Source organism: Erpetoichthys calabaricus, chromosome 12 (assembly GCF_900747795.2).
Source record: "Erpetoichthys calabaricus chromosome 12, fErpCal1.3, whole genome shotgun sequence".
In the NCBI taxonomy this organism is placed as follows: Eukaryota; Metazoa; Chordata; class Cladistia; order Polypteriformes; family Polypteridae; genus Erpetoichthys; species Erpetoichthys calabaricus.
In genome coordinates, this window is record NC_041405.2 from 29,816,960 (window position 1) to 29,830,639 (window position 13,680).

The 13,680-nt window shown below is 37.8% G+C and overlaps 2 protein-coding genes across 4 annotated transcripts in view; one reads left to right on the forward strand and one right to left on the reverse strand.

Moving 5' to 3' along the window:
* The window catches only part of LOC114662021 (myoglobin), a 213,702-nt gene that overhangs the window by 88,256 nt on the left and 111,766 nt on the right, over positions 1 to 13,680 (forward strand). The gene's annotated exons all lie outside the window — the stretch shown is intronic.
* Positions 3,424 to 13,680, reverse strand: part of LOC114662016 (zinc finger protein 345-like) — a 47,837-nt gene continuing 37,580 nt past the window's right edge. The window contains exon 3 of the mRNA XM_028815300.2: positions 3,424 to 5,954. Coding sequence (XP_028671133.2) covers positions 4,360 to 5,954 — 1,595 coding nt within the window. The 3' untranslated portion in view covers positions 3,424 to 4,359. The remainder of the gene's footprint in view (positions 5,955 to 13,680) is intronic.

The following is a 13,680-nucleotide window of genomic DNA, read 5'->3' on the forward strand; positions in this document are numbered from 1 at the left end:
CAATATTCAAGGGAAGACCTCACCCGTGTGCTATACACCAGACAGCTGCTCTCTACAGATAACATAACCAAAGAAAGACCACTCTATTATTTAGTGTTATTATGAGAAATTGCATGATAGGACAAGATATCAGAATGCTCATTGCTTAAAAAACTGGACTAGACAGTTAATGGACACGCTGTATCTGTGGGGTTGAGCTCCTGAAAGTAAACTGACCCCTGAATGTAACACGCATAGAGTTCTGGATAAGGAGATATCTTTGTCTCATGCTAGACAGCACAATCAAAATTACAGTCATTAATAAAGTAGGTGTAAAGTGAACGGGAAACAAAAGTGTGATCCTTAAGTCAAAAGTAATTACCAATAGGAACCTAATTAAAAACAGTCACACGAAAATAAAAGGTGGCTGTGATCCCACTAATGCAGTCCAGCATCACCTTATTAACAGTCAAGAAACTTCAAGAACAAAAAAGAAAACACAACCGTGAGCAGATACTACAGTGAGATGATTCGGACGTCCTTTACCATAAAAAAAAAAAAAAATCACACAACTAGTAAGCATTTAAAATGACACTGGGAACCCTTTGTCACCACTGTTATTTGCAATCGCCATTGAGCCACTGGCTGTCTACTGTCAAAATGCATCGGAGATAAAGGGGATTTTCAGAGAAGGACCTGAACAGAAAATATCACTACATGCAGATGATATGGTACCGTATATATATCAGACCCACAAAATTCTGTGCCTGTAGCCTTTAACTGCACTAGCAGAATTTCAAAAGATTTCTGGACTCCAAATTAATTTGAACAAAAGTGTGCTCTTTCCAGTGAACTCTCTAGCAAACAACATTAGATTGGACCCCTTCCCTTTTATCATTGACCTAGGGGTAAACATCACAAGTAAATATGAAGCTCTTTTCCAATAACATTAAGCTATCTGCTAAGCCACACAGCCCTAAATCATCTCCTCCTAAAATTCTGCACTTAATTAATTGAGAGGAGACACATTGGTCAACACCAAGGAAATAACTCAATTTATCTCCGGATTTAAGCTCTAGAGTAAAGAGTAAACACGACCATTCACTGTTCAACAGGACAGCATGTGATGAGACTCCAAAGTCACAGCTTTAAATCGTCCGTTGTTGCTGGTGCAATGAAAACAGCCAGAGAAGTTTCTTTAGGTTACTTTGGATGGGGGGCATGACTGACATATAAATAAAATAAAACTTGTCATCCCCAGTGTTTCGTAGGCACTTCCAACATCCGTAAAAAAAAAACAATAGAGACACACGTTTCATTCATCCTCCAGGAACTCTCACAACACCCATCACTTAAATAAGTCTGGGAACACTCTGCTTCTGTAATCAACTTCATGGTTAAAATTCAGCACCTAATTAAAAGGAGACAAGTTGGTTAACACTAAGAAGTAGCTGATTTACTTCTGGGTTTAAGCTCTGTGGAGTTAACACGACCATTAACTCTTTAACAGGACAGCATGTGATGAGACCCGAAAGCTACTAAGCCCTAATTTGTTTCCTACTGATGGTGCAATGAAATAAGAGGTTTCTTCAGGTTCCCTTTAATGGAGGCATGACTGGCTTCAAACTAACATCAAACCTGTCATCTCTGGTGTTTCGTAGGCACTTCCAATATCTGTACAAAAAAAAATTTGAGATGCGCGTTTCAAGATCTCGCAACACGTACCTCTTAAGATGTCTAGGATCTACAGATCCACATCCACCCCCCCCCCCCTTTGGAACGCAGGTAAGATTAATAATTCTTTGCATTTATATAGCGCTTTTCTCACTACTCAAAGCGCTCAGCAATTGCAGGTTAAGGGCCTTGCTCAAGGGCCCAACAGAGCAGAGTCCCTATTGGCATTTATGGGATTTGAACTGGCAACCGTCCAAATGCCAGTGCAGATCCCTAGTAACGTGCTCAAAGTCACACAGCGAGTCAGTATTTGGAGTTGCGTCAGCGGCCTTGAAGTTTACAGCCCACTTCCTCAGCTACAAACCTACACTGCCTGCTATTCTGAAAGCCCCTTACAATGGGATAAATGTTTCACGTAACAGGAGACCTGATGAATAACTGCTGCCTTCAGTCAATACTTTTAAGTAGCAAAAACCAAATTACACCCAAAGTCCCAGTGCCTTACGACTTCATGAAAGGGAAAGGAAACGAGGTCATGCAATTCTTACCTTGCTAATATTTACACCATCCATCTACTTCTCCCAGTGAGAGATATTACACATTTTTTTTTGTTTGTTAGTGATACTTAGATTTTCCTTGTTGAATCATAATTCAATATATATATAACATGGAGACCCATTCCTTCTCAGCCAACAGGGGCTCTTTTTTGACTTTTTTTCCTCCCCAACAAAAGTTTGTCCGTTAATAAAATGGCGCAGACATAACAAAGGGACTGTTTTCATTCTCCAATTGTACCGCTGCCATGCTTTCCAAATCTTAGTGAACGCTTTTTGTGTACTTATCTGCTAACAAAATACTTGTAGCATGCCATTTACATGTTGGTTATAATTTTAGTCCACATTTAAGTGTTTTGTCACAGATAATTTATAAAAAAAAAAGCTTATTTGTTTGATAAAATTTCAGTAACAGTTACTATTTTTGTTTTATTATAAAACATTAAGAACTTCTAATGTATAAAAAATAAACAAAGAAATGCCTTGACAAAAATCAGAAAGAGCCAACTTGAAGATTTCTTGCTTTCTGAAGGTTACAGTTTGAGCAGTTTACAATAGCGGTATGTCAATACAAATGTAGTCATAATTATAAACTAATTACAAACAAAACGAGGCCATTGAGCTGATCTTACTTGCTTTGTTAGCCAATAGCTAACCAATAATTTTCATATCGTCAATGTCTTGCAAAGTTAAAAAAAAAAAAAAAACATTATAATGTTGATATACAAATAGGCTTGAATTTTGAAGCCTCTTGTTTAACAAAATTAAAACTGATAAGATCATTTGATGAAATAGATGCCAACTGTGCAGAAATCAGGTTTCCCTCATTTGACTTAAGATATTATTCTTTCATGAATACGCCATATTTTTAGCTGCTGAATCCAAATGGTTTACAAGCGTCTTCTTTCCATTTCACTTTCTTTATCTTGGGGTAAATTGTAACGCGCTGAAATGTGCTCTTCTGTTTTTCTCTATATTATTTCTTTTGAGGAAGAGTTTAGCAGCCTACTGAAATTGCAGGCACAATCAATCTATCCTTTGGCATCAGCAGGATTCTTACTTTCGTGTCTTTCCACATCGTTTGTGGTGGGATTGCCAGTTTCTCATCAACAAAGACGTGTTTCAATTCCTCTTATTTTAGGCATCCCAAAACCAGCATAATAATGTCACTTTTACATCAATGGTTTAGTACTTCATTTTCTATTCTATTTGTCCATTGTTTTGTTTTGTTTTTTAATTGCTTTCTTGAATCTGATGACTTTATTTATTAGGAGTAACCAAGCTGAAGCTACTGTTATACTGCTAATGGCACGATCACCAGCACATCTTTAAAACAGATAAAGCATGCGTCTATAAGTCACGTTTTTAAGGGTTTCATTATCCACTTTTGGGAAAGCTGACAAAATATGCAGGCCCAGTCTCAAGCAGCAATGTATTTTTGCAGGCAGACTGATTATTTTAGGAGCTAGGATACTCTCACTTATTTACAAATATGTAGGTCATGCCATTTTTCCTATAGTCACCTACACAAGGTTAAAGACGTCTAGTGTTCCTTCTGGGCACTTAGCCTGCTTGTCAAGAGTGCAAAATTAACAAAAGCACATACCAAATTTATTTCTACCAACACAACCACCACCACCACCACCACTCCTTCGGACTGGTTTTCTTTGCAGAAGTTTTGGAAGGACTTTTTGGCTTGAAGTAGATAAATGCTTCATCATATTTTGCCTCTGGAGTGTCAGTTTGTTAATGCCAACTTTTTCCACATTTCATTCCTTTTCAATTAATATTGATTTACTGAACATACTATACCGGCTGGGTGCTAAAAATACTGTCTACTGAAAATATTTCAATATAGCTGCAATTCTAATCAAGGAGTGGTGTTAACTGAAGGTTCCTACCGGATGCTGATTATTACAAAGCATATGCAGTATTTCTGACCATTAAGTGACCATAAGGTGCAACAACATACCAGGTCAGCACTTAGCACCCTACTAGACCACATATGAGTTTGAAGAGACAATCTTCATGTATGTGTTTTTAGCTTATTCTGCTCCTGTCTATACAGTGATAGCTTTCCTAGTACAGGAAATCACTGAACACACTTATCTTTACACATAACGGTGCACCTCATCTTCACAGCTGCTCACTCTTACTCTTTGTCACTTTTGTTATCAGTATTGTTTTTGGAGTCAACAGAAGAGCCTGATGATTTGACTCCATCCTGAATGCTCTCAGTTTCCTTCGGAGTCTCCTTGAAAGTGTATGTCGGCTCACTTTCAGTGGAAGAAAATATCTTTTCGCGCTCATGTGCACACTGATGAGTATGAAGGCTACATTCCCGAAGAAATTTACTCCCGCATACGTTACAGCAGTACAGCTTCTCCCCAGAATGCACCCGTTGATGCCGCCGCAAGTTCATCTTTAAACTGAATGATTTTCCACAGGTACTGCAGCAATAATCACCATTTGTTTCCACTTTGTGAACTTCTGCATGTTTTCGAAGTTGCACTTTTTTTAAGAAAGTTATGTTACAGTCAGCACAGGGATATCCAGATTTCACGTTGTGGCTTTGGGCATGTTTCAAAAAAGCTTTTTTGTATGAAAACTTTGCATCACATTTTCTACAGCAGTATTCTTTTGCTGTGTTGTGAACTTGCATGTGCTTCAAAAGATCTTTTTTTCTAGGGACAGTGACGTCACACTTGCTGCAATCATACCCTTCCGCTACCTTGTGAACTTTCATGTGTTTCACAAGATCATCTTTGTTAGAGACTGTTAGGTCACCTTCGTTGCAGCCATGACCACTTGCAGCCTTGTGACCTTCAATGTTTTCAAGAAGATTATGTTTGTTAGAAACAGTTATCCCACTTTCTGCTTTGTGAAACTTCACAGGCTTCAGCAGATCCTTTTTAGTGTCTTCAGTTATGCTACATTCACTAAAGCTGTGGTCCTCTGCTACCAGATGAACTTGCCTGTGCCTCCGAAGAGCTTTTTCATTAAAGAAGCTTATTCCACATTCACTGCAGCAGTGATCGCTGTCTTTTGTTTTAGAGCATATATGATTGGCAAGGTTGTTTTTTTGAGCAAAGCTTTTTCCACATTCAATGCAGCAAAACGGCTTCTCCTGGTGGATTCTCTGGTGCAACAAAAAATGTATCTTTAAATTGAACTTTTTCCCACATTCGGTACAGCAGTACAACTGCTCTCCTGCTGGGATTCGCTGCTGCAGCCGAAGAGGAGCGGTCAATGCCGTTTGTTTCCCATATTCATCTTTGTAGCATTCCTTTCCATCAAAATGCATTGCATGATGTTGCAGAAGTTGGCCTTTTGTCGTGAACTTCACTTCACATTCAGCACAGCTATACTTTTTTTTTGGTTTGTGCGCCGTCTTGTGCTGGTCGAGCCCACGTTTACTAGAAAATCGCTTACCACACTTTGAACAGCAATATGGCATCTCTCCAAAGTGATCTCTCAGATGATGTAGGAAAAAATCCCTGCGTCTGGTACTTTTGCAACAGAACGGGCAATCATATGCATTTCCCGATAGCTTTGTCCACTTGAGGATTTCATCTGCCCTTATCCGGCTTAGACTTACCACGGGTACCCCAAAATGATGCAAAAAGTCGGATACGCTTATGATCTTAGACAGAGGACTGCCTGAATTTTCCTCTTGCAATAAGGCACCACGGTTTTTTGAGGTCTGGCTAAATGAAGGCTGAGATGTGTTGCCATGCTTTTGTAAATCTGCAAAGAGAAAGCAATAGAAAAAAGACATTACTCAGGGATGCTATTTAGTTGCACACTTATCAGATGAACACTTGAGAATGTATTTAAAAAAATTAACCATATAACAAACACCATTTCTTTTCTTCCACTTCTGTAGCCTCCTTAGCATTACATTTTTTCCTCAAGAAAACTTGTAAAAAGCATTGCTTTTTTTGGCTTGAAAAATGACAATTTTTTATTAAATCTCATCTTTCTACTGTAAAATGTGCAAAACACTAAAAGTACAAATTCAAAAGTGTAGAATGTATAATAATGATCAATAATATGAACAGCGCACTGCATACATGTGATTCACAGAGTCACTTTCAGTTTCACTGCCTGAAGACAGATTCACTTTGTCATCACTGCTGATGAGAGGCGTTTCTTATGAGACGGCATTTTGAGGCTAGGAGAAGACGCGTTTACACCGATGCCCAGGTAACACTCTGTTGGCACTTTTACAGCCTGAGTAATCCTTGGGTTTTACACGAGACGCGTCTATACTGTTGGCCAAGTGACACTTTGGACTAATGCTTTTAGCATGGTTTTTACAGCAAGAGTGACACTCGAGTCTAACACTAAGGAGGTTAGGAAAAAGAACTGTTCTTCTCTGTCATTCAACACTGTCTGCTTTTATCATAGTGCACCTCTTCACCTAGTAATTCTCATGTCAAAACCATTTTTGTTTAGTTTTAATAAAATTTGTGTGCTTTATCAGGTTTTCATCATGTGATCTAAATTGCAGCCCTTCCACAAAGCCAACCCTAATGGAAAATTTACACTATCTACATTTGTAATCCAGCAGCAATTTTAAAGGGTTTGAATACTTTTGTATTTTTGACACTATGGCACTGTATATTTTATACTATTCCTGTAAATCAACAAAAACATTGCACAGCTAATATAAATTGCAGATCTGGACCAGGGCATCACTGAGCTCCTGGACAGGCTGAGGTACAACCTGGCGGTGTCACATGAACTGAAACATAATGTCCCAGAGGTGTTCTGTTTGATTTAGGTCAGGCGCGGGGGCCAGTCAATGGTATCAATTCCTTCATCCTCCAGGAACTGCCTGCATACTTTCACCACATGAGGTGCACCAGCAGGAACCCAGGACCCACTGCACTGGCATAGGGTCTGACAGTGGGTCCAATGATTTAATCCTGATACCTAATGGCAGTCAAGATGCCGTTTTCTAGCCTGCAGAGGTCTGTGCATCCTTCCATGGATATGCCTTCCCAGACTATCACTGACCCACCACCAAACCTGTTATGCTGAACGATGTTACAGGTAGCATAATGTTCTCCATGGCTTCTCCAGACACTTTCACATTTGTCACATGTGCTCAGCGTGAAACTGCTCTGATCTGTGAAAAGCACAGGGTGCCAGTGGTGGACCTGTCGATTCTGGAATTCTATGGCAAATGCCAATTGAGCTCCATGGTTCTGGGCAGTGAGCACAGGGCCCACTAGAGGCCATTGGGCCCTCAGGCCACCATCATGAAGTCTGTTTCTGATTGTTGTGTCAGAGATATTCACACCAGTGCCCTGCTGGAGGTCATTTTGTAGGGCTTATGTAGTGCTCATCCTGTTCCTCCTGATGGGTTAAGGACCTTCTACGGCCTTGTCCAGCTCTCCTAAAGTAACTGCCTGTCTCCTGGAATCTCCTCCATGCCCTCGAGACTGTGCTGGGAGACATAGCAAACCTTCTGGCAATGGCACATATTGATGTTCCTGCCATCCTGGAGAAGTTGGACTACCTGTGCAATCTCTGTAGGGTCCAGGTATCACCTCATGCTAACAGTAGTGACCCTGACCGTAGCCAAATGCAAAACTAGTGAAAAAACAGACGAGTAAGGAAAAATGTCAGTGGCCTTCACCTCTTAAACCAGTCCTCTTTTGGGGGTCGTCTCATTGTTGCCCATCTAGTGCACCTGTTAATTTCATTAACACCAAAGCAGCTGAAATTAATTAACAAACCCCTCTGCTACTTAACTGACCAGATCAATATACCAGAAGTTTCATTGACTTGATGTTATACACAGATTAAAAAGTGTTCCTTTAATTTTTTTGAGCAGTATATTTGCTTGTTCTATTTTTGGTCAAGAATGTATTAGGAATGCTAAAATATAAGAAATTTGTTAAACATTTTAATTAAAGAATAGGAAGTGTCAAGGTTTACACTGACATCTGAACTTCTGAATATTATATATAATATATATATATATATGTGTGTGTGTCAGGAAGTCCTTTGTCAGGTTGAATTGCGACCTCTAATGGCAGAATATTAAAAATTACTTGTGGAACTTTTCCTACATATTTCCGGGTGAAAGTTCAGGCTTCGCACGTCTTTCGTTCCTTTGTTTGCTTGCTGCACGTTGTGGGAATAGTTTGTCCTTTTTTCTTATCACTTGAGCCATTAATGCTGTGCGTCCTTGCGGAAAAGTAAGTTTATCATAGATAATTTGATATAAAGAGGTTCAAATGTTTGTTAAACTTACACGTTCAGAGCGTTAAAATGTGTATTTGTACGTAACGTTGTAACTTAGTGTATGTATTTAATTTGTTTACAGACCACAGCAACAGGAATTAAAGTACTTTCAGAGTTCAGACTGTGCTTGAAATTAATCTTTACCTTGATATTGGAAAGGGGAGTTTACAAACAAAGTTATACCACCGTGGAGTTAATAGCGGCACCTCCCGTGACCAGACATCTGATCGTGTCTACGGTCATTTGGACTTTATCTCACCCACATCTATTACACCAGCCTGTCGTACCGAGACCAGCTCTCATTTTTAATATATATATATATATATATATATATATATATATATATATATATATATATATATATATATATAATATAATCTCAACTCCACATAGGCAGGTTTAATGTTCAGCTGAACCCAGGGCTGCCGACATACCCGGAAGGAGATTCTGGAACAGCTGGAGCAATTCCGGGTGCTCCATAAAAGGGGCCGCCTCACTCCACTCGGAGAGGCAGGAGGTGGACAAAGCTTGTGGAAGGAGGAGTGGAGAATGAATAAATAAATAAATATATAGTGGAGGTTCAGCCCTTTAACACAGACAGACAGACCACAGAAGTCCAAAATCACACACGTTTAATGTTTAACATATATATATATATATATATATATATATATATATATATATATATATATATATATATATATATATATATATATATATTTATTTGTTAGACAAATGATGAAAACTACTGTTGTTAAAGTAAGCTTTGTTCAAGTATGTCCAATACAGAAGAAACTAAACAATACGACAGCTTGTAATTATGAGGAGCATTCTATTTTCTTTAATACCATATGTATTATGGATATTTTCTCCACATATTTTATTAGTTAAGGCACATATCTTAATGGAATTCTATTTATTTTAGTATTTTTATATTCAATGAACAATAAGCCTACAAAATTTCATTTGGAACCGGTAATACATGCAGTCTTAGTTTAATTATAAAAATACCAACAGTAACGCTGTAATATAGAACATAAGTCTTCTCTGAATCTAGTTATAAAGAAGCTTAGTGTAAAGGTCTTTTAAAGAGATATGGATTTGGAGGAATCTGTATCGGAATTTGTCAATCCAGTAACATGATATCAATGATTGACATCGGCCATAGAAAAATACCTAACTGAAGCATCCCTAATTTAAACAGCTATGCACATCTGTGTGCAGACAGGGCAATACTGTTTCCCAGTGGCGAAATAGTAGAGTAAGTAACGTGTTAACTTGAGCTGCACTGCCTATTAAATCTCAATCTCCATGCTTGTGAAATCTAATGAAAAATTTTACATCTATATCAAATGGTTGTGGTTCAACAGGATTGCAGAAACACACTTGAAATGGCCTAGTGAATTTAAAATTATGTATAGGCACACATGGCACACCCATGACCTGAACACAGTTGTAAAAAAAACCACAAGTTCTCCAATGGTAACATACTGTATTCATTTATGAAAGGGAAGTTGCACATATCAGTAACAGTGATGTTTTTTCTTCCCATTTTCCTGCTGCTTGAGCAATTCAGTCTTTTTTGCCGTGATTGAGGAATATGATTACTTATAAAAAAAATTAAAATTTCCCTATTAAGTAACTTTTCTCCTTTAAGGTCCCCTCTCAGGATTATTTAATACCATGAATACAAACAATGATTTTGATATATACACTAATATAACTGATCATGTCAAATAAAACTCACTGCATGACAGTGCCAGACTGTGAGGAAAGAGTGCACCAAATACAAGGAGATGTAGAGGAAAAAATGAAAGCATTGCACCATCGAATACAGGAAGTGGAACAAGGAAGGTGGATGACATGGGGAAGACATAAACAGAAAAACAACACCTGAACATAGAAAATTACTTGGAATGGTAAAGAAAACACTTAGTTCGAAGGTATAAAGTATACTTTTTTTTTTCTTGAAAAAGAAAAAGTGATGACAATGCTGCTGTTTGTATGACTGTGGCTCAAAAATGGGCCAACAAAATGGTTAAGATAAAGAGAATGAGAAAATGTATTGGAATTGTTGGTAAATAATTGATTAATATAGTCTTAGTATATGCACTACATTAAAAAAAGCATTGTAATATTTCACAAACATATCTGCTGAAAAAATGGGTAGGAAAAGTAATTAAGATGATGAAGGGTGAATGCTTCTTGATTGTTTTAAACCAGGTTCACATACCACAAAACATAAGTGGTTATGTTGCAGGAAGTTCTATTATTGAGCTTATAAAATGTTTATTAGTCAATAACATGAAATGTGTTAATATGCAAATGTATTTAACCCTTTATCATACTTCACTTATGATACTGGCAACATCTTGCCAAACATGAGACTATATGAAAACAGTATGCACTTAAGGCTTCTGGATCTTTCTGCATGCAGCGGTTAAATTCTGGAAAAATCCCATTTCATTTAGTTCCATGACATGGTTAGACTCTATGCATGCAAGGAAGTTTTAAACTCAGAAAATCTTTTTAATGACTGCCAATGATTTTGCAAAACAGTGAAATATAATTTATTTACGCAATATTATTTCTGATCAGTCTCTAGGCTTTGAATGTTTTGTAGTACCGGTAATCACATGGCAGTTTAACGTAATTTAATGGTCTGATTATGATATCCCTCTAATTGCTTTCACCTTCATTCTTCCTTTCTGTAATTTACATTTATTATGTAATGAATTAAAACATAAATCCAACACTAGAGCAAATTAAAATGCAGAAAAAAATAGCCAGAGTAGATCTTAATGTAATACATATTTGATTCTCTGAGTAAACGTTTTGTGACTTTTCTTTTAGTGTAACAAATGAGAATGTTAATCCAAAACACTGGGACCCCTTAAGGCTGTGCACAAGCCATAAACAACCACCATTCCATCAGATGCTGCTTTAAATTGTGTTACAAATGTCAACTTTATTATATATCTCTTACTGAAGTTGTTCTCAAATTGAATTACTTTGCTTTTAATATGCATTTTCTTTTCAGTTAAAGGGAGTTGCAATGGGTGCTACTTTCAGTACTAGCATCACCAACATTTATGTGAATGGTTTGGAAGAGAAATTCATTTTTTCGGAATACTTTGAAAAAAACAGTTTTTGAGGCTAATACATAGTTCATGTCTTTTTGATCTGGCAGGGTACTTTAGAAGCTATAACTTGCTTCCATTATTATTTAAGTTCTTGTGACAAGAATTTTAAAGTTCACTGTGTATACTGTTATTGTTGATCAGATTACATCTCATCGGGTCTTTGGCCTATCTTGTGTCTTGTTTATACCACTTGAGGCAATTTTGTTTCCCCGTTTTAACTATTGGTTGTGAACTACTTCAATTATTTATAGGTGTTTATACAGAAAGGCATGAATAGTTAAGTACTAAGGAATATTGTAAACAAAACGTAACTATTTTATACTATATGCTTCTCGTGCAACGCTACGCATACTTAAAAGCCTGAACAGCACATGTCCTTTTTGGCTGATTGCTTTGTTTCTCTCTCCTCCCCCAGACATCCTCTGCTCCTGTTGCGGGTCCCGCTCCCGTTGTGTTCCCCTATGATGTTTGCCTATTCTTCTGATTGATAACTAACTGCATATAGAGCTCATTTTACTTCTGACAGAGACATGTTTGTTTTGAAGTGTTTGAACAAAGTTCCTGTCTCTACAATTTCCTGTGTTTCTGTGCAATTCTGTGCCCCAAGCGTGACACCCTGCAGCACTGCAGCCTGACTGTCTCTGGGATTGAGCAGCTGCATTAGACTAGACTGCAAGTATCAGCGCATACCTCTGTGTGCTTGAGTGCAGCCAGTTCAAGCGCAGTTGGTTCGGAGATTTACTGAGTTTCATCCATGGCGTTCCAGTAGTTTTTAAAATAGTTTTTACAGTTCATTAGCAGTGTGTAAAATGATCAGTGTTGCAGTAATTGTGATGCTCTTTGCATGAAAAAAGTGTTCCATTAAAATTCCACTTTTTCTTTGTGAATTGCGACGTTTACTTAAAGTGCAGCAAAAAAGTATTTGGTGTCCAGGGATGCATTAACCCCCAAGTATGTGGCAGTTTAAGAGTTAAAGCCCCAAAATGCCGCTGAAAGTCCTGTACCTTCTAAGGCTTCTGGCAATGAAAACATGCTTGCATGAATTACAGTACAGTACATATAGCGGTAACATCTGTATTTTACAGTCTAACACTGCGGGAGACATAGCAGTACAATACTGTGCAGTATACGGGTTTACCTTTACATTCTTTTTTTTTACGTAATGTATTAAGCGGAGTTTGAAATTAAATTAAAGTGTTTTGCAGGCATATTTAGGGTTTAAACTATAAAATTAGACATTTTTTTAACCACATCCAAAATTCGCGGTTTTTCACAATTCGCGGGTGCTCTAGGAACATAACCCCCGTGAATTTTGGGGGTGTAAACAGTTATGACATAGTCCAGTTTAGCAGATGGAGATGATGGTGGTATAGTTATAAAATGAAATCACCTGTGAACAGCCTCTAGAAAGTTATGTAAAGTTTTGTCCTACCATGATGCTAATGTATGTGAATATTTTTAGAAGTCTGGAACGCTCCAAGATGAAGACATTTTCCAAGCCAGATGAAACCCCAAGAAGTGGATAAACAAGAATACAAATCCACATATAAATGTAATCTGATGGGTGTAACTGTAATCCAATGGTGCAGTTAAACATTAAAAAGAAGGAGGAGAAAAAAAAATCTCACCGATTGCGATCCTGTCAGCTTGTAATGTCTCACTTTTAAAAGCAGCGTCCTCATCTTTCACCCTGCATCCCTCATGGCAACAGCAGAATCTGCCCTATGATGGAGTACTCTTAGTGTTGCTGTGATTAGCAGTCAATTTAACTGCCACTGCTACAGCATTAGCTGCGGTTTTCCAAAATAGATCGCAAAACTAGCAAAATAATTTCCACTTAGTTATTGATGACAAACCTGTGCATAAGCAGATCTGCAAACTACAAGGGTTGACCTCTAACACAAGGCTGAGTCTCAGTACTTTAGCAAAACCAGCTTTATTCAACTTGAAACAGGAACAGCATGGTTATTAATTGTGGCTTGATCTATCATTCTCTGATACACGGCCACTGACCTGGTCCTGACCCTGATTATGTGTCTAAGTTATACTGTTCACTGCATTTATAATGTTCC